This window comes from Festucalex cinctus, chromosome 17 (assembly GCF_051991245.1).
Source record: "Festucalex cinctus isolate MCC-2025b chromosome 17, RoL_Fcin_1.0, whole genome shotgun sequence".
NCBI classification, from domain to species: Eukaryota; Metazoa; Chordata; class Actinopteri; order Syngnathiformes; family Syngnathidae; genus Festucalex; species Festucalex cinctus.
Window position 1 is genome coordinate 13,528,705 of NC_135427.1, and position 22,017 is coordinate 13,550,721.

The following is a 22,017-nucleotide window of genomic DNA, read 5'->3' on the forward strand; positions in this document are numbered from 1 at the left end:
TACAAATGCAAGCTTTTTTTTTCTCTTTTTTTTTTCCTTCAGTCCAAATCGTGTCAGTAAAACGTAAAGCCGGAGCTTGTCTGCCTCAATTTAATGGTGGATGTGCAGTTTGCCGTTTTTATGGCTGACAGATCTCCCCAGGGGGGGACTCAAGCCGTACGTTGATGGAGGACGCGGAAACAGCAAAGTGTCTTCCTTTTGGTCCTAATGAGCGCAACAGCGCGGCGCTTACAAAAGTTCATTAAAAATCATATTGGAAGGATAATCCTCGTTTGAAACTGTGAACCTTTTTCATAAAGGCGTTCGTTTTGTGTGAATGGGTGTTTTGCTCTGATAGTGCTTCTTAGTAGCTCCATCCAGCTGTAGCCCACTTTAATCCCCCCGTGAGAGCGAGTGTGGGAGCATCTTGGCGTGATTTTTTTTTTTTTTTGGCATTTCTGCTTGACGGAGCTGCAGGTTGCTGCTAATAAGAGCAGAGTTGGACTTTTCCACGGCAGTTGGCCGTCACTGGAAATATTTGCTGGCCGTGTCTGACCGCGGCATTGCTATTCCACATATGCCTAGCTGTCAGGAACGTTTATTGACCCTGTTTGTAGAAATACGCTAAGGTACTAGATAACCTTGTTGTCGAGCTTATCGTCCATTTACTAGCATGCTCTTGGTCCTACTACTAAAACTACTGTACAAGTAAAGTTTTCTCCACCGCTTCATTCCACTACTGTATAATGGATGGAACAGTTGAGAACATTTACAATTCACTTGATATCTTAGTTTTGTAGTCACAACTTTCGGTTTGGTTCGGGCATTATAGAGGACAGCTGTTAGCATCTTGGCTATCATTAGCGCTGCTGTACACAGCTATGGCTCATTGACAAATAAGGGGGTCATGTAGATTCCAAAATCATTTAAATTGTTTTTCAAAAACCATTCCATCCTTATGCCTTGTGTATAGAAAGCCCTTTGAGCTATTATTCTATATCTTTGATTATCTAGATCAGGGGTGGCAAACTGCGGTCCTCGAGGGCCGGAGTCCTGCAGGTTTTATAGATTTCCCTACTCGAAGCGCAGCTGATTCCAATTAACAGGCTCGTTATCAGGTTTCTGCAGAGCTTGCTGATGAGCTGATCATGAATCAGCTGTGTTGAAGAAGGGAAACATCCGAAACCTGCAGGACTGCGGCCCTCGAGGACTGGATCTCGCCACCCCTGATCTAGATTAATGGCTCTATACTAGCACTCTCTGTCCTCACTAATAAGTTAATTCAGCACCAACCAAGGTTATTTTAGTTAACTAAAACTAACAAAAAAAACTAAAATTCAAAAAACAATTTCATTAACGAAATAAAATAAAAACAAAAACTAACTAAACTACATTTTATGTTTACAAAACTATCTATAATTATAGCAAAAATGTCCTTCGTTTTAGTCTTTGGAAATTAATTTAATGCATGAGCCTTTGGGGATGATTTTAAACGTGATTTCAAGTCGATTTATTTTGATATTAACCGGAAACAAGGACGTTTGAAAGTGTGCCACACAGAAGTGACGTCATCTAGCAGCAGCCAATAGAACAGCACCTTCAGATGACGTCGCTCGCCTGGTGGTTTTTGAATATTGCGCAATACAAAAAAAATAATAATAATACTGAAACTAGTTAAAACTAAACTAAAATGAAGCATTTATTAAATAACTACAACTAATAAAAAAAGTAATACACATTTAATTAAAAAAAACCTAAAACTAATACTGAAACTAACAAAATAAGAATTTATCAAATAACTAAAACTAATAAAAACTAACAAAACCACCCTGAAATCTAACTAAAAAATAAATAAAAACTCAAAACAAAATCAAAACTAAGTAAAATGAAAAATTCTAAAACTATAATAACCCTGTTCAGCACACGAGTAAAATGGGATGGAACGGCTTACAGTATTCTCGGTATTGTGGTCACGTTTTTCGGTTTGCCTCATATCAAAGAGCAGCAACCATGCGTGCCGCCATCTTGGCTAGCTTTTGCGCTACTAGTGTACACAGGTAGGGCTACTCGAGTATGAAGAAAATATTAACCACATTTATGTCGGTACTAATTGAAAATCACAATTAGGACGATAATTCATTTTTGGGTGCAAAACAACAAAATTGTTCCAACGTAAAAAATATTAAGACAAATAAAATTATTTGAAACGCTAATTATGCAAGTTCCTTTTGGATGAAACAAAATTTATTAAATTTCTTATTCTAAAATAAAACAAAAAGGTGCATATGTATAAATTTAAACAACTCGAAATTAGTATTAATAATCTTTTGTTTTTAAAGCTGATTTTGTAATTTTGGAGTGTAATAGTTGAATTTGTCATTGAATTTCGGTTAACTGCAAACTAGTACTAGTACGACATTGCATGTTTCACACGGTTATCAACTAGTCCAGTTTTGCTTGACTAGTAACATACTTAGTACATGGAACTCAAGTTGGCTATCAAGGGTATTGAATATATATATATATATATATATATATATATATATATATTTTTTTTTTTTTTTTTTACCTGCTACTCATGAAGATATCCCTCTTGCGCACTTTTGTGTCCCAAGCTTTTTAATCTTCCGCACAATTGTGTCACAACACCATTGTCTTTTGGCATGAGAGGCAAATGTTGCATATAATCACTCAGCTTCCTTTTCTCAGCCATTGATAAAGTCGTCCCTTTCTTCTATTTTGATCAATTGTTGTGCGTGTTTGAAGAGGCCATTAATCTTGGCGGGGCACACGGCGCTCTAAATTGCCCCGTTTGTTTATTTTTCCTCTTCTTTCCGAATAAATCCCTAGAGAAGCGCTTCTGCAAAAGGGGGGGGGGGGGGGGGGGAAAAAAAAAATGCTTTTTAAGCCAATTTTGCTTGTGCATTAAAGCGTGTGGTCTTTGGAGGCTTTGCAAAGTCAATTAGATTGCACAATACAGAGATGCAGCACTAATATTAAAGACGTCTCTGCTTATGTATGCACGCATGTTTGCATGCTGAGTATTAGGCCACATTGGGAAAAAAAAAAAAAAAAAGTATAAAGTCGTACAATCGTAAGGGTAATTGTATCAAGTTTGAAATATTATGAAAAGGGAAAAAAAAACATTTTGTAACTTGTAATCTTGAGTTACCATTCGTCCACAAGAGATGCCCAGGATAGACTAAACCTCCAGAAATTTCTAGTCTTGAATCTTAGATTAGCTCACTTGGTTTAATAAATAAATAAATAAATAAAATGTATTCAAATATATATATATATATAAAACGTGAGTATAAAGTTACAAAATTATGAGAAAACATTTTGAACAACAAATACGTTCCCTCAGTGGCGATGACGGAAATCTAACGATAGGTGGAAATTAGCTTTCTGCTAAATCTGGTGCAAGCATCTCTTTTAAGAATGTACACAATGTACACATAGTCTATAAACCCCCCCCCCCCCCCCCCAAAAAAAAATAAATAAATAAAAAATATCAAAAAAATAAATAAAAAATAAAAAATCTACGATAAACAACATACCGTGATATTGTTATATTTAGGAATTTGGTGCATGCCTCACATTCCTGCATTTTTCAGAGTTTTTAAAAATATTTTGTATAATATTTACTTTTTTTTCAAATTATATATATATATTTAATTTTTTTTGTATTTATTTTTTGTCCAATTTTTTACACTTGAATTAAAATGGGCATTAATTACACATGAATTTTGACCCTACGCAGGCTAGCACATATTTTGCTCTTATATTTATAATGGCATTTATGTGTACATTTGATTAGACCAGGGGTGTCCACACTTTTACATTTGAGGGCCACATACAGAAAATCAGAAGGACGCAAGGGCCACATAACGTTATGAAGAGAAATTGTGTTTAGTCCTAAAAATTGTACAAATAATTTATTTGTGCTTTTGCATATTTAGAAAAATGCTACAGTATATAAACCAATTTATTTGTAATATGGCAGTAGGGTTATTATAGTTTTGGAATTTTTCATTTGTTAGTTTTTATTAGTTTTCAGGGTGGTTCTGTTTTTTATTACTGTTAGTTCTTTAATAAATGATTAGTTTTAGTTTAGTTTCAGTATTAGTATTAGTTTTTTTTTTTAATGTGTATTACTTGTGCGCAATATTTTAAAAAATACCATGGGAGCAACGTCATCTGAAGGTTCTTTTCTATTGGCTGCTGCTAGATAACATCACTTCTGTGTGACATATTTTCAAATGTCATTATTCCGGTTGATATCAAATTAAACTAAAATCTAAAATCTACTAAAAATCATACCAAAGACTAAAACGAAGGACAGTTTTGCTATAATTATAGTTTTACTTAGTTTTGTAAAGATAAAATGTCGTTTCAGTTAGTTTTCGTTTTTTTAAAAGCATTTTCGTCTTTATTTTATTTCGTTAACGAAATTGGCTTTTGAATTTTTGTTTATTTCGTTAGTTTTTGTTAACTAAAATAACCTTTAATAGCACCTGTGTTTTTCGACACCCTCCCTTCTTACTTTGACCATCTCCAAACATTCTTGTTTTTATTTTATTTGAACTGAGTCAAATGCCATTTTTAGCATATGTCAAGCGCCACAAAAAATGGACGGTGGGCCGCAAATGGCCCCCAGGCCGTAGTTTGGACACCTTTGAATTAGACAAACCAGATTCATACAAATGTCCAATTTAGTATTGCATGCAACTGTCTTTTATTTATTTTCTCAAAAGTGATAAATGACTTGTAAAAGGTTCAAAATGAGTCCCACGGGGCTTAATTACGGCCCCAAAAGTGAGTCTCATTTAGATTGATGAACTTGTTTCACTTATTACTTCCCTGCATAGCCTCGGTAAGGGAATACTGTATTAGCAATAAAGTCCAGCGCATTCATCAGTCTTGTTGCAGACGGCGTGCAATTAACAAAGACTTTTCTTTGCGATCATTTCAAAGTCCGTGTCCCACTTTACTGGCGGTGCCCACCTACATAAAACATGTGAATCAGCCCCCATAGGACTCATTCTCCCTCCCGCTCGGTCACAGATTCTAGCGGCAGATAAGACTTGCACACTCGAATCACCTTGCAGCCCAAAAAAAAAAATATTTGGTTCTCCCATTTTTCATTATATGTAGTTTAAACACACTTTATGTATCTACTACTGTAAAGTCACACTTGATCATATTTCAGATCTCTTCAAAACATAAATAAGAAGTAAAGAAATACCTTTGACTTTGTCTTGTAGTTCAGGTCGTATCCGCAAAAGATCGCCCTAACAAACCGCAAAGACAACAAAAAATATGAACAAATCAAATATCCAGTTGATTAATTTAGGGAAAACCTTTCCCTTCTTTTCAAGCCTCGTGGTTAGCAAATGTGCATCGACGGGAAGCAGCCTGAGCTACTGTATTGTGCAGTCTGTCTCTTTTTCACTCTCTCTCACATCACACACACACACTTTCACCTCTTCAGTGGCCTGGTATAGTGCTGGCTGGCTGCCGCTCTCTTTCTCTCCTCTCTGCGCTGATGCTCCACCATCTAACTCATTATTTTTGCTCATTATCTCAGTCACTGGATCAATCACACACACCATCATATGGTGTGATTTCCTTCTGATCTTTCCCTAACAGTTTTTTTTGTACACCAACATCAACACATAGATAACATTTTAGGAAAACTGCATGCCCTTTGTGTACATTTTTTTCCCATCTTTATTTCACAAACTAAGCAAATTTTGTTTCAGTGCCATTATCAGCCAGTTGTAGCTTTAAGAAGCCGAATGAAAGGCACCCTTATGATTACTTAACGCTCGCTTTTAGAGCTTCTCAAAAGGGAGAAGGGGACAAGGGGAAGCAGGAGAAAATACATTAACTGGCCCCAAAGTACACTTGTGCGTGCATGAAACCTGCAATCTGCCACCTCTTAAGGGCAGCAAAACGTCGATGTACTGACCCTCCATAAGAGCACGAGTGGCTTTTTCTATTATAATGGTGTACTTATTATTTGGGTTCTATCACACGCACATTTTGTTCTCACCTTCTACTGCCTTCGTTGTCTTCATGTGCCAACACCCCCTGATAAAAAAAAATAAAAATAAAAGAAAAAAAAACATGTTCAATAAGTGTGGTAGTGAAAGGAAATAGCATTTTAACTTGGGCAGTTTAAAATGGCTAGCTGGAAATAGTTGCGTTAAGCTATGCTAGCTAGGCTGGTTAGCTGGCATCTAAAGTAGCATTAGCCATTTTAGCATTAACATATTCTGTTATCACTAATCATAATAGTAAAATACATCGCAGTATACACATGTATACAAACAATTATCCTTTTTTTTCTTCAAGTTTTACTTGGAAGTCTTTCCATTGATTCACCTGTGAACATCAGATCGTGGCACTCCTGGTTCAGTTAGCCAGTCAGAAGACAAGAAGTCGAAGCGAGGCGGGAATCTGCAACGGACCATGTTGGTGTTCCTCAAAACCCATTGTTTGTTTATTCGTTCATTTATTTATTTACTTACATATTTATTTATTTCAGAGAGTCTCAGTGTGGCGCTTGTATTGTTAGTCATGGTGGTGTTACATGGGCTCCCTCTTGTGGTACCCGAAAGAATTGTTGAAATAAACGTTCAAACTAAAAAGGTTTAACTTTTTGAAACTGGTTGTTTTATTTTCAAATATATTATACATATATGTATATGTAATATATTTAGTATGCAGGTAGGCACTTTTAAAAAATTAAATGTAATTTATTCCAAACTATTTTTGCGGAATTATGGAGGAAACGGATTTGTGTTTTGGTTTATAAAAGCATATTTTTCTGTTTTTTTTTTATTTATTTATTTTGAAAGTACATGTAGACTACTACTACCAAGCAGTGGACTTCAGCATTCGCTTCTCAAAGCTCATGTGCTCCATCACAATCACCAAGTTAAGCCAAAGAATAAAGAAAGAATGATTCATGGGCTGAGACGATTCTTGCCGTTTGCTGTCTCTCCTTGCCTGCGCTCATTAAACTCCACTACATCAGACACTCATTTGTCACACTCACTGCATTTTTCCCTTTTACTCACTGAGCAATCCGTCATGAGATTGTTCATCTTGAATGAGTGTTTGTGTTTTCTCATCACACAAATTAACATTCCCTTCCTCCTGCCTTCTAAACTCCTTTTTTTGTTCTTTGGTGTGAAAAGTTGGAGGAGACAGCAACTGACCAGATGAGTGAGCTCGCGGTAGATTGGATCGTGTTTTTGTTTGCAACATCCTTCTTGGAATAGATCAAAAGATGTGAGCGACAGAAATGAGTCAGAATGCATTAAAGCGGCTACTTAACACAAGAGTCACCCTGTTTGGACTTTTGTTCGACTAAATTACTTAATTATTTTGTGTCGTTTTATATAATAAATTTCAAATGGTACCACATTTCACTCTTGCAAATATAGCAAGTTAACAGTAGGAGAAATTTCACACATGAACCCGATACACAAATTAAAACATATTTTATACATGTGAATTTTCTGCACTCGGCTTGCAGGTGTTATTTTTGGCCTGTCTATAGTAGCCTACTGTATATTATCTTTACATTTATCTATCTATGTGTATATTTCAAGTTATCATAACTAATTCTACTTTCGGCTCAGATTATTCCTTTGTCCTGACCGTCTGTTTACTTTATAAATTACAACCCCCCCCCCCACTACTCATCAGTTTGTCTTCCAACCAGTCGCAAACGGTTTGCAAGTGTTAAAGACTTACCTGTAATTCGGTGTGTTTAAACAACAACAACCACCACCTGTAATGCGGTGTTGTGACGGTTTGTCAAAGAAACGTTGTGCAATGCTGCCCTCTGTTGGCCCTATGGAGGACCTGAAACTCAGTAGAGGATTTTTTTTCCCTTTATGACAGCGCAGGTAAATAATATAAGGCATGTAATGTTAACGATGTCAGTGGATTCTTTCTTTTTCAAGACAAAAAGGCTAACTTTTTTTTACTTAAAAAAAGAAAAACAAAGAATTGTATAGATTTGAAGACAAGACGTACTTTTTAACCATTTATATGGAAGTGGATTTTTAATTAAAGATGCCAAGTGAAGTCTGTTTAGCTTCTTCACAGTTCTGTACTTTAACTATTACAATGGTGTGCCAAAGTTCAACTACACTTGACAGGATAAATGCTGTCCGCCTTCCTCCTCCTGCCAGATGGATGTGCAGGATAATCTCATTGATTTTGGTGCCCTGAGCAGCGTAAGTGCCATCAAAATCTATTTTTTCCCCTCTCTCGCATATCCATACCCTTGTACAGTACTTCAGCTTGTCGATCAATTAGCTGTCTGGGGAGCGGCACGGCATTTTGGGAAAGCCAAAAATTTTGCCCATATTCCAGCCACACCTGAAAATGAGCGAAAAGATGAGAAATGAGAGGTTAACGGTTACATGTTTGCATGAATACTGTAATGCGCAAAATGTGACGGAAAACGGATTAACAGTAAAATGGTAAAAATAATATTTAATAATAATAATTTATAATCCACTCAGTGTTAATCAGAGCTACAATCCTGAAATGTTAAAGAGATATTTGATTTTAAAGCTTTCATTTGAGGCATGGGCACATTTGATATCTGAAAAAGAGATTTCTCATAGTCAGATGTGTTGTATGTTAATTTCTTACCTGCATACACCATAATTTAAACAGAGGTCATTGTAGGGACGTGACACAAAGTAATATTGCATTAGTATACAAAAAAAGACATTATTAATGCAGCTGGGAAAAGATCAAACTCACCTCGACTTAAACCTCACAGATATGTGAAAAACATTTACTGGTGTTCAAATCCTCAACTAAAAGTACTGAGCAAACGATAACGCTATATTGGCACAAGATGTCTTGAAATTGTGCATTTGGAGGCCAAAAAATAAAATCTGCCAATTCTACCTCACAAAGCCTTTCATTGAAACAACTGTTTTTATATTGTTTTAGAGAGGCATACAAATGAGATCCACCTCCAGTTTGTTCATTTCAAAGTGCCTACGGTAAGACAAATTAACAAACACAGGCCTACTAAGGCCTAAGACACGACGCAAACACACACACCGTACGTTGACTAAGGTCCACTGTGCAGTCTTCCTCAAGCAGGCAGGCGGACTTGTCTCGAAAACGCATCCACGTGGAATAATTCGAAAGTTCCACCCGCCACCAGGTTTGTGTAAACATTCCTTTTTTGTTTTTTTATTATTTTTTATGTCAGCTCCTCCTCTCCGCCGTAATGGTAACTGTTGCTTCCGGCCGGCTGCACGTACTCCTCCGTTTTGTCCCAGTCCGACACCCAGCCACCTCCCGCGCCCCCGTTGGGGTCGGCCCCCTGCGTGGTGGCCCCGTAGCCGCCGCCGGTACGGTACAGCTCCTCGGTCTCGTTGGCCAGCTCGTCCTCGTCCAGGATGCCGCACTTCTCGTCGCTCAGCTGCTCCGGCTCCGCCCAGGCTTGTTTCTCTCCGGATGCGAAAATGCCTTTGAGATTATGATGAAAAGAGGTTTGACTGAGGACTTTTAACGGGACAAGAATTTGACTCAATAGCTTAACAGTGAAAGGAAAACGAATGCTTCAATAAATAGAACAAAGGTGAAGAGCAGGGGCCTCAACATTGAACCCTGTGGAACTCCGTAGGGCAGCAGAGCAAAACAACTATTACAAATAGTAATGATTATACTAATATGAAATATACTTTTTTGTCACAATACCCCTAACTACCTATTCATATATTATACTAAGAGTGATAGGTGATTAAATATTTTAATCATAATTAATTGCATGTCTTCAATAGTTAACTAACGAGTAATCGCAAATTTTTATGTCTGTTCTAAATCTAAATGTACAATGGAATATACAATAAAATATTTTTTGGGAAGTTTTTATACTCTTGTAAACATAAAAGTGGAAAAAATATAATATATTAAGAATTAATATAGAATAAAATAGTAAAATACTACTACTAATAACAAAATAAAATATATAATAATAATAATAATAATAGTAATAATAATAATAATAATAATAATAATAATACAAAATAAATAGACAAAATACTACTACTACTACTAATAATAATATATTATAATAATAGAAATTTGGCTGCATCTTTTAGTCACCGATTCAGTAATTTAATAATAATTAAGAAAATGGAGTTATAAAAAAATAAATAAAATAAAAATAAAAAAAAGTGTGATATTTATTTGTGTTGGCATTTTTCTGCCACTACATGACATAATTGCATTTGTTAAGACTGTGAAAGCTCAGTGCATATTTCTTTTCATATTAAGAGCTATCTAATCTTTAACATGAAGAACTTTGAAATTCGGCACATTTTTTTTTTTTTTTTTTACAACTTCATCCCCGTCTCCACAAATATATGCATTATTATTACATTTATTACTGCTAAAATTTGACATGGACGTGTCTGCTGTGGTGCGACTGAAAGTCCCCCAGTACAGGCTTTCCAAGTAAGGGGCGGTCATTAATTGCGTGTTAAAAAAATTACTGGTGTTAAAACGGAACTTTAACTCAAAATTAAACGCACTAATTTTGACACCCCTAATGTATACACATACCGTAAAAAATGACACCTCCGTAATGAACGAGCGAGGCGATGAGAAACACACCCTGCCACTCTTCACGCGTCTGCAAGAAAATGTTTTAAGGCAAGAAGTTTGCTCAGGGGTGGGCAAAATACTACAAGTACGCAACAATTGCGCCTTTTACCTTATGTTTGGTCATAGCACCAACTATAAGCGGGCAAACCATACCAGACAGCGTGCCCACCCCATTGGAGATTCCCATCAGGATACTGGCATAGCGCGGAGCAATGTCCAAGTGGTTGACGTTGAAACCTAAAAAAAAAAAACAGGAATTGAACTACTTTAAAAAATATATATCTGTACTTCTACTTGATTTGCCACCTTTGTCAGACATACAAATTCTAAGCAGATGATATGGATGACTTCACCTGAAATCGCAAAGCCTGAAAACCCCACAGCCAGAACCAAGAAGGAGATGGCCACAACTTTTGTGTGCGAGAAGCCAACCACCAGCAGCAGCGTGGCCTCCATGCCAAAGCCTGACAACAAGATGACAGGAGTCCATTTCATAGTTGACAGTGACCTCAAGTTTCCCGCACACTGAAATGCACATACAGTGCCAATGCTCTCCATTTCACCACATATTGATTCCTTCTGCTGCTCAAAAATAACACACAGTCACCGTGCCCTCAACACAGATAGATAAACACAATTCTAGTGCAGCTTCATTGCAGTGTAAATCTAGGGCAAAAATATCACCCCCCCAAAAAAATGCTCAAAATACAAGACACACATTAAGTATAGATAAAATTAAATTTAAAAAAAGTACCTCCACAGTTCATGAGTTTCCTGACATTGGTGGTGGTCATGATGTGGTTGGAGCGCAGGTAGTCGGCAATCTGACCTCCGATTGGCACAATAATGGTCATGACCAGGTGGGGAAGCGCTGACACTATTCCCACCTGCAACAACCACACACACATAGAAATCAGCACCGCTACCCAAAGTACTCAAACTTTGTACTAAAGTAGAAGTGCAGATACTAAAAGTTGAAGATTTAATTGGTCTTTATTCAAATGGGTAACGCTATACTATCAAACATGTTCCCACTGTTTTGCTAAAGTTGAGAACTGCAGGACAAAAAATACTAAATTAGCCAATAGTGACTTAAAGGCCCGGTCTGCCGGTTTCACTCAGGAAAATGTACTTTTTAAATACAAGATTTAAACAAACAAACTACTTCTCAATTTACAGATGTGGGCTTCTCTTAATTTCTAGTGGTGATTTTGTCCTCACAAGCCAAAAAAATGCCAAATTAGCTAATTAGAAATTAGCCAACAGTGAAAGTTATTCTTCAACCACTCACCTTGCTAATCTCAAAACCGAACACTTCCTCAAAGTAGGCTGGCTGGCTAATGAGGAGCAAGTAGAAGGTCCAGCTCCTGCAGAAGTTTGCCACAATGATGGCGTACACCGGCATGGATGTGAAGAAGGCCCTCCATGGTGTGTTGAATTTCTGCGGCACAGCACGACCGGACTGTACTGACATTCCGTTAGTTGAACAGCAAGACGAGACGAACGCGTACTCACCGACACCGAATGTTGAGCCGACTCGCCGATGCTCTCCTCGATGTATTTCCTCTCCTCCTCCGTGATGGTGGGATGGGCGGCGGGGCTTTCGTAAGACACCATGATCCAGAAGCAGTACCACATGATGCCAAAAGTTCCTGCCGTGTGGGAGGAGGTCAACGAGACAAAACAATTTTCTTTTTCTGCACACTGGCATGAATTTCGGAGATTGTGTGACTGCCCGGTTCCATTTGATTGATCGAACAAGTCTCTCTGATCGTCAGCAGACTGTCTTACCGTAGACATAGAAGACCGAGGACCATCCTGAGTACTGGACCAGGATTCCAGCCAATGGCATGGCAATCACGGCACCCGCATAAGAACCTTACAAATACAACTAATGTCAGTGGTTTATCCAATAAGTACAGTGTACGAAAACAAATCACAACAATGTAACCAAGAGTACCACAAAAGGCTGTCGTAGCCAGGCGACTTCTTTCGAGAGGTGGCGCCCATTTGGCCCAAATGCCGTGGCAGGCCGGGTATGACACCCCCTGCAGGATGACAACGGAACAGTAGGATTAGCGACATCGCTGAATACATACTGTACACGACTTGTATTTTATGATGTATACAGTATTTTTGTAATTTATTGTTCTAACGTGTTCAACTTCTGAACATGTGAGGCAGGGTTGATAAAAGGTTCACCATAGCTGACTTAGGATCAGTTCCCGTTCACGCTGGATAAGAATAGAGCAGAGTAAAGAGCGCGTCACCTCCACAAGGCCTTGAAACACCCTGACAATGATGACACAGCCAAAGTGCATGCGAGCTGCCGCTGGGATGAGCATGTTGAGGAAAGAAGTTGCCACTATGGCAAAGCCAAACACCCTGGAAGGGAGGAAGGAAAAAGAAAGGATAGCAAGAGGAAGTCATTGATAGAAACGGCGACAGGGGCCAACCTGTTCGCAGCAAACTTTTGACAGATGAACCCTCCGGGAATTTGCGTCACGATGTAACCCCAGAAGAACGAGCCGTGGATCATTCCCACCGTCTCCGGATCCCAGTCGAACTGAGCTTTCTGTTGAGAGAATGCATTACCGCTTTTTAAACTTTCATTCCGACCATCAACAAATCAACAGTTTACACATACATTCACTGTCAAATATCACCCCTTTTACTTAATATTACCGTTAGCGTTAAAAGCAGGTGTGGGCTAACGTTTGTGTACATTGCAACTTTCCATTACACTTTCATTAAAACAAATCATCAGTTTTGATGAGAGCGAAATCAGCAAAAAAATAAATAAAGAAAACAATAATAAACCCCGTCACTTATTAAGCGTTAAAGCAGGGGCAGTAAAACTCATTCTAAATAAATAAATAAACAAATGTGCATGTAAATTAATTTATTTTTAGAATGTAATGCATAATCATCTTTTTGTTTTTTTTATTAATAATTAACTCAATTTAATTCATTAACCAAATAAATACAAAACAAGTATGATACGTAAAACAGCCAAATTATGTAAGATATGCAAAAACATTTTTTTTTACAATAAAATATTTATTCTCATTTTTCATGTATGTATTTTATTTTACTATTTATCATTTACAGTAAATAAATCAACACATTATTACAAAATATATCTACATAGTTTACATTAATAAAATATTTGTGTCATTTTTCTTAATAATCAGTTAATTAATCCCAATTGTTTAACCAATACAAAATATGAAATATAATTAAAAGTTCAAATGTGTATGTAAAATATATAAAGTAGTATATTTTAGCAATAAAATATTTATTTATCCTTTTTTTAAATGGTAATATTTATGTATATGTAATTTGTTTAATTTTACCATTTATTAATATTAATTACAATAAACAAATTATTAAAAAAATAACATTTTCATGTTTTCTTTATATTTATTTAGTTACAATTAATCATCTAATTAATTAACAATAGAAAATATGAAATTTAAAAAAGTTAAATAGTATACTGTATGCAAAAGTGCAACATAGCTTAAGAATATATTTTTCTTTTTTAAAATTGTACTATTTATAATTCATGCAAATGTAATTTGTTATACTATACAATTTCTTTAATGTAATATTTACAATAAATGAATTAGCAACATTATTCTTCCCAGAGGATAAAGAATACATGCCTGTGAGTATACTATTTTCAGTCTACACGTTCAAGCACCATTTGTGTTCAAATATCAATTGCAACACTGCCACATAGATTCCATTCCTTAGCCCATCTATCGCATTTTGCATTGCGCGTACACCAACCTGAGTGCTAACATAGCATCCGCTTCCCCTAACTCACCACTATGACCTCCTTGCCGTCCCTGTGGACGGTGTGGCTGTTGACCATGCTGACGATGGCCACGCCCAGGTTGCAGCGGATGCCGAAGGAGATGCAGAAGCCGATGCCGGAGAGGATGGCGATGATGTAGCGGCGGGGCAGGCCGAAGCAAGTGCAGTCCACCACCGGCGCCTCCTTCTCCTCCACCAGCTCCGGGCGACCCTCGGCCGACAGCTCGATGGTCTCGCCGTTCTCCTGCTTCTTCTCGAGAGCTCTGCGCACAAAAGGCCAACGGAATTCGGAATAATTAGCCTGGTCTGTCGTCTTGCACTATAGCTGGCATTAAGCTAGCACACTTTCATTTAGATTTTTTTTTACATTACGTTTGGTAGCGATGCTGGCATTCGAACCGGGGTGTGTAGACTTTTGAAGTCCACTGTGTGACTACGTGTACCTAATAAAGTGTCCTATTGCGAGCAGTGAGATACAAAGAAGAAAGCCAAGACGTTCAAAACGTGAGCTCTTTGAGTGAGTCCAGACTCTCTCAGCCATTGATGCTGATCAAGTATTAATAGATTCGCAAGTATGAATTATTAATATCGCCGCATGCCTTGAACTATTTTTGTCTTTTTTTCCCTTTTCCATCTTGAAAGCCCTTTTTTTTCCCTTAACAGTCAATGCAGCTGACTCTCAAATAGCCTCACAAAATCCAGCTGTTTATCTCACAAGTATACTGTAATGTATTTTGACACTACTGTACATGTTTGACTTGTCATGGCTTGAGCATGAATTAAAGTCAATCCGCTGTAATCCTTCCAGGTTACCTGAGCTTCCCTCTTGTTACTCTCCTCTGGGGATGCGTTTACGAGGCTCATCACACGCACGGATAAACGATCCAAAGTTTGACTTTCGCAATACTTGGCTTCGCCATTTTCAATAGTAAGAAGATAATATTCTGTGTATAATGAATGCGATAATTATTTCTTATGCACAATTGATACCTTTAAAAACACATTTTGCCACCTGCCGTCGACTGAAGATGACATCGCGTGTTCAGGCAACAGATAACGGCCAATCATGGCTCAGGTTACTAACGTCACATGACCCAACACAGAAAACAGACGAGCCGTGATTGGTTGTTACCTGTTTCCCCGAGTACCTGTGATGTCATTTTCAGGAAGTGGTAAAATGATGTTATCAAATTAATTCTAGACAAAATATGAACTTCTATGATTTGTTTCAAATAGTGCCTTATCTTAGAAAAATTCACATTTACAATTTTGAAAAACTGATTTGCTAAACAGCCTCTATTAATAATACAATAAACCATTATAACAATTATTATTTAAAAAAGTATAGACAAAAAAAGTCAATTATTTCTATAAATTTATCAACAGTATTATTAAAACTATCAAAATTAAATGCAGTATCATGCGCACAATACAATAAATACTTGAGTAAGGTAAATTACCAAAAGGTTTTTTTGTACCTAGTTCCAATTTTAGTCAGCTTACATTGGAAATGGTTTTTGACAGCATAAAAATTGAAAATGAATGCAATTAACTCATTTGCTCCCAAAGACGTATTTATACGTTTTTTTTTAAATTATGCTAGAGCATACAGAAGGCTTTGATGCAGCCTCTAAACTTAAGAGAATGCTTGAAGGAATGGTAGTTATTACAAAAACGGCCAGCAGGTGGCAACAGAGTATAAGAGATCAACCAGGGCCATGTTGCAAAAAGCTCTTTTCCCCACTGTTTTAAACAGATTTGTGAATAATGATGAAACTTAGCTATATTCTAATGCTAATTGCTGCAAAACAGAAAAGATAGAAATATACTTTCTTTTTCCTGACATGTTTTTATAGCAATAGAACACAATAGTCTATGGGCCTTGCAAAATCAGCCAAAATCCAGTAAAACAGCCGGGAGCGAAGGGGGTTGCTTCAGTGAAAATGGCTGCGAGTGAATGAGTTAAGAGTCTTTCCTACAAGTGGACAGTGCGAGTACTTTAGTATAATGAGGCCTATATTGACTTAAAGGTCCAGCCTGCTTCCTTCATCCGGGTGTGGCGTGCAGCTGGGCGCGCGTTACGCACGAAAGCGAGAGCGGCACATGTCGCGCAGGAAGCGTCCACTGGCCTAATCCCGGGGCCTGCTAGGGGGAGGGGTTAGGTACGCCATGACGAGCTATACTTTAAGGTGTACGGGCCCCGCGGAGGATTTACGTGGCTCGACAGCTTGGAGGAGAGGGAGGCTATTTGTGGACAGGATTTAAGTGTTTAGACACTAGATCAAATCCCGCAGAGAAAGAAAGAAAGAAAAAGGAAGTGCATCAACAAGTCACTGGTCACATTCGAACCCGCCTACATTGGGTCGGAGATCATTTCTTAAGTTTCCGTGTTGTGTTCTGGGCTGACAATAACAGCCGTGGTACAGCAACTAGCAAGAGCAATTGACTCTTGCTGTTGTTGGCGTCGATTATCCACATTTGGAGTCGCCGTGATTAAAACGGTTGATTAAAAACCGTTTGCCTTCCCCTCCTCAAACAGAAAAAGTCGTCAGCCTCAAGTGTGACTGTTTTTAAGTCCAGCTTCAAAACAATTTGCTTTACTTATGCTTAAGATTATTTTTATGTTTCTTTTTTTTTTTTTTTTTTTTAATACATTTCTGTAATGTTTTTCTTTGTTTTTAAATGTACTGTGCAATCATGTAAAGCAGATTGAGTATAAATAAGGCTGCATTGCCTTCTCCACTCAATTGCAGTTCCTATTTTCTGCAGTCAGAAAAAAAAAATGAATAGTCCATTGCATAAGAAGTGAAGTTGGTGGCTGGCTAAACAATTTTAAACGGATTAACATAGAAGAGAAGAAAAAAAAAATGTTTATTTTATTGCTTCCAGTAATCCAATTATTTGATGAGATAACTGGATTAAAAATGTAAAGATGAATTATTTTAATTGATATGATCCTAGAGCCATACTTTGCCCACCATTGCCGTATATTCACCTGTATTATATCTTATTTAAAAAAAGAAAAAAAAAAGAAAAAAACACACCTGTACATACATAAGATAGAGTGAGAGCCATTTTGAGTATTTGGACCCCAAGATGTGGAAAATATTAGAAACACCACCCAGGATGACACAGTGCAGTTTTTACAAACATAACTATTTAACTATTGTTATATTGTGGCAATGCCAACCTGATTGCTCGTATCTTGCAGAAAGACTGCATTTTGTTCACACTAAAAGTCTAGTTTGAGTATATATATTTTTAAAGTTACCTTTCCTTTTGTTGAGCCTATTTTTTCTTGGCTTCTTTATTTACACTATTGCATGACTACTGCAAACTAATCAATTATTAATGACTGATGTTTCCTGCGTGTGATACTTTACGTTGCGCAGCCATGCAATAGACACCGAAAGGGGGGGGAAATGATCTCACTTTTCCTGTGGGTATGTCAAATTAAATGTTGACATTTTCTGCATTGGACGATAATTATTGTTTTAATCGTCTAATGTTGTTGTACGATGTAATGCTGTTTTTAAAGTTGATATTAAACATTTAAACACTCAGAAATGTACAGTATGTCTGTGCACATACATACTGTATGCATAAATAGTGCTTACAAAATCTTATGATTGCTAATAATTGTCATTTTTCTATACATACCCATATACTTTGCCCAGAGTTTTGGCAGCCACAGCCTTAAACCTGTCCGGCCGGATCTCCATCCTCACTGGTCCAGTCTGTGCGCGCTCCCAACAGCTTAGTCCTGTGCTGGTGCGCACTCCTTCTGGCTCCCACTAACACATCCAAACTTCAAATGGAAGAAAAATAATCAAGTCAATTTTAGAAACGAAAAAAAAAAAAAAATGCTTACAATCCAGATGAAGCACTCACCTCTAGCTGCCTTGAAGCAAAATTGATTTCAAAAACATTGTCAAAGTGTTGTTGTTGGTGTCCTCAATGTGGTGAAGATGCAAAATGTGAAGAAATTTTACGTTCTTGGGAGGCGGGATGCCCGCAGGAGGCAACTTTGGACGGGAGTCATGGCTGACGCCTGCCTCTCTCGCCTTCCCCTGAGTCCAGATTACCGCAGCCTAATCTCCCCGCCGAGTGAGCGGGACCCGTACAGAAGAGTGAGTCCCAGGTATAGCGTGTCACTTCCTCTCACTTGGCTGAACCACGCCACTAAGCGGAGCGCTATTCCTGGAGCGCACATGCCACGAGTGGACGGAGGAGACGCAGACAAAAAGGAAGTAAAAGGGAGGAAGCACCGAGGTGGAGATGGGAAGAGTTTAAACGAAAACCGGCCATCACACATTCTACGTTAATATTAACGAGTGGCTACTTCGGGGAAAACATTTTTTTTTTTGGATCAAAATGGTCTCTCTTTTTTGCCGTCAATGGCAGTGAAATGTGGAAATGAGCATTTAGTGCAGGATTGTTGTTGTGCAGTCTTATTTATTTGTACTATAAATACATTTACAGTATCACACGAATGACTACAGTTCACAACACGCCTTCAGGCACTCGCCTGATAAAGTAAATATGCAACGGCTAGAGGACTCACACATATGTGTATCATTATGATGAAGAACTACAGAAGACTTGACAACGTGATACATGCTACACGTGTTTACATTCAGATACAACGCCGCTGCAGGTCTTTGGCCGAGATGGTTCTGAGGGAGCGCGAGGAGGAACGGGAGGACGAGGGAAAGGAAGAGAAGAGGGGAGGGAAGGGCATGGCGGAGGGAGGGGGGGACAGATAAGGGGGGACAGAGATGACTGAGGGCGTGTCCGAAAGGGAGCCGTAGCCGGCGCGTCGCACGTCCGCCTCGCTGGAGGCTTGGAAATACACCGAGGAAGATCCCACTGGATCTAGACAAGATATATGTATATATTAGGGGTGTCAAAATTAGTGCACTCATTTTGAGTTAATTTAAAGTTCCTTTAACGCCACTCATTTTTTTGTAACGCACGATTAATGAGCGCCCCTTACTTGGAAAGCATGTACTGGGTGATTCCAGTCGCAACGCAGCAGACACGTCCACGTCAAAATTTAGCAGTAATAAATTTAACTCATTGACTGCCATCAACGGAAAAAGACATCAAATAATGCATTTTTGCTGGGCTGGCAGTGAATGTGTTAAACACAATGTGCCAATATATTTTGTGATTATAATGCAGCATCCTTTTTTCCTTTTTTCTTTTTTTAAGGCAAATTTTGCTTAAAAATCCGTCAATTTTGGTTACATCTCATCTTAACTCATTGACTGCCATTGACGGAAAAAGACGTCTAATAATGCATTTTTGCTGGGCTGGCAGTGAATGTGTTAATAATGAATATATTTGTGGAGACTGGGATTAAGTTATATTTTACACTTTTAAAAAGTGTGCAGAATTTCACAAGTTACTTCATGTAAATATTCAATAGCTTTTAATATAAAAAGAAAAATGCACTGGGCTGTCACCAATGTCTAACAAATGCAATTATGCCATCTAGTGGCAGAAAAATCACAAATCAATATCAGTTTTTTGGGGGGGGTTTTACAGTAAAGTACATCTTTTAATTTTAACTAAATTTCATGAATTCTATTAATTTAAATTTTTTTCCACTTTTATGTTAACAAGAGTATGAAAACTTTGAAAAAATATTGTATAATTTATTGTATATTTAAGGGGTAGGACTAGATAAATTTTTAACTTCTTCCTACTCACTTTTGAACACGTAAACTGTGATTGTTTGATGACTGGATGGGGTTCACCTTTTTTCTTTTTTAATTTTTTGTTTTTCCTGATGCTTGTTTGTATGTTTATATGTTCAATAAAAGAAAAGTCAAATCAAAAATCAAACATTTAGCGCAGATATAACATTTGTAATTAATTGTGAGTTCACATTATGCGATTAAAAACTTTGCCCGACACCTCCAGTATATTTTTTTTTATATAAATGACACGTAAATTATCTCATTCAACTTATATATTTTTAAATAAATGGCACGTTTAAATAATCTGTTTACATCCATCTTCAGAAAAAACTTGATGCATGAACTGCATCATCTATTTACCAACAGCAGAGATAAAAAGTCTACACACCCCTGTTTAAATGTTTAGGTATTGGTAAATTGTTTTAAAGGTCACTGTCACCATACAATGTTCATCTCATATTTTTGCTCGCAAGTTAAAGAAAAAAAAAAATCACTTATGACAGATTATATCTTGCAAAAAATAAATCTTAAATTGGTTGTTAAATCAACCCAAAAAAAAAATCACTTATGACAGATTATATCTTGCAAAAAATAAATCTTAAATTGGTTGTTAAATCAACCATACTTCAAACTCAAACTCAAACCATATTTAAACATGATTTAGTTGTACCTTCTGCCATCTAGTGGAAGAGTATGTGTTCTGCAATTTTTTTGTTAAATGGAACTTGACTCATTGAGCCATTTTCAGCAGTAAAAAGTTAATTTTTTGTCTATAATTCATGTGGTAACTTCATTATTTTTCAAGTACCTTTAAAAAGTAATTTTTCTACTTGTTGTCGACTGATGATGACATCACTTGTGCTGAGGAAGAAGGTAACAACAAATCATGGCTCAGTTTACTGACGAAACCCAGAAAACAGGTGAGCCATGATTGGCTGTTACCTACTTCCTCAGCACAGGTGATGTCATCAGTCGACAGCAAGTTCAAAAAATTCTTTTTAAAGGTATTAATTGGACAAGAAAAATAATGAAGTTATCAAATTCATTCTGGACAAAATATTAACTTTTCACTCTTGAAAATTGTTCAATGAGTCAAGTATCCCTTTAAATACTAATTTCTGTCCATTTTCTACCTGGTTCTTCTTGAAGCTGGGTGTGCAGGTATGGTTGTTTATTGTAGAACTTGTTGTAGATGCAGTACACAACTGCCATCAGGGTGCACGTTCCAACGGCCGCCGCGATGAAGATGCCCACCTTGGCGTTGTCTTGGTCTACGTGGGCGTCTGTCGTTGGAAAGAAAATATTGGACAGTAACTGCATATGAGTAACTCGATACTGAAAATTCCAATACTGTTCATTCTGGACTCACGTGTCAGTTTTGGATTCAAGTGGCTCGTGTCCTGGTTCCTTAGTGGTGCCGGAAGAGGGAGTGCCGCCGGGTCCTGGCGGGTGTGGAGGGTGCTCTGGCTGCAGCTCAAGGGAAGGAGCAACAGCATGGAGAACCAGGACAAAAGGTCCGCCATGAAAGTCAACTACAAGTACACACGATTGGCCAAAAAGCAGTTTCAAAGATGCGTTTTATACATTTTAAAAGCAATCGTGTGAATCATGCCTACCTGAAGTGGAAGCAGGTGTCGTCCTGTCTGACTTCAACAAGCAACGCGCGTCCAAGACAACTGGGCTCCCAGGACGCAGAGTTTACACAGGGGACACATGCGAGTAGTCTTCCACACAACAAGCACACAAACACAACAAAGGAGCAGGACATCTAAGCAGGTTAAAAACATGATTGCACTCCATTTGGTGTTATCTTAAAATGCATACATTTTACACTAATATCAAAACATTAAAATGA

General features: G+C 37.6%; 3 protein-coding genes across 4 annotated transcripts in view; all 3 read right to left on the reverse strand.

Moving 5' to 3' along the window:
* Positions 1-6,430, reverse strand: part of LOC144004652 (SH3 and multiple ankyrin repeat domains protein 1-like) — a 49,216-nt gene extending 42,786 nt beyond the window's left edge. Inside the window, exons 1-3 of one of the 2 annotated variants that reach the window (XM_077502022.1) lie at positions 6,370-6,430; positions 6,038-6,075; positions 5,228-5,273 (exon numbers count right to left, since the gene is read on the reverse strand). The gene's annotated coding sequence lies outside the window, so the exon portion shown is untranslated. Of the gene's footprint in view, positions 1-5,227; positions 5,350-6,037; positions 6,076-6,369 lie in introns of those variants that run through there. The other variant, XM_077502023.1, reaches the window with a different exon arrangement.
* Positions 6,431-8,484: 2,054 nt separating this feature from the next.
* On the reverse strand, positions 8,485-18,591 carry LOC144004926 (vesicular glutamate transporter 1-like). The gene is made up of 14 exons (XM_077502638.1): positions 18,349-18,591; positions 18,118-18,265; positions 14,468-14,720; positions 13,095-13,213; positions 12,909-13,023; positions 12,599-12,686; positions 12,430-12,516; positions 12,154-12,290; positions 11,930-12,079; positions 11,393-11,525; positions 10,992-11,102; positions 10,748-10,875; positions 10,597-10,666; positions 8,485-9,498 (listed from the first exon to the last, which is right to left on the reverse strand). Exons 2-14 carry the CDS (start codon positions 18,177-18,179, stop codon positions 9,230-9,232), a joined length of 1,722 nt encoding a protein of 573 aa, XP_077358764.1. The 5' UTR covers positions 18,180-18,265; positions 18,349-18,591; the 3' UTR covers positions 8,485-9,229.
* A 301-nt stretch (positions 18,592-18,892) lies between these two features.
* On the reverse strand, positions 18,893-21,968 carry LOC144004929 (uncharacterized). Its single transcript, XM_077502645.1, has 4 exons — positions 21,779-21,968; positions 21,532-21,694; positions 21,296-21,445; positions 18,893-19,332 (listed from the first exon to the last, which is right to left on the reverse strand). The coding sequence occupies exons 2-4, from the start codon at positions 21,683-21,685 to the stop codon at positions 19,094-19,096; spliced, it is 543 nt and encodes a 180-aa protein (XP_077358771.1). The 5' UTR covers positions 21,686-21,694; positions 21,779-21,968; the 3' UTR covers positions 18,893-19,093.
* Between the last annotated feature and the right edge of the window lie 49 nt (positions 21,969-22,017).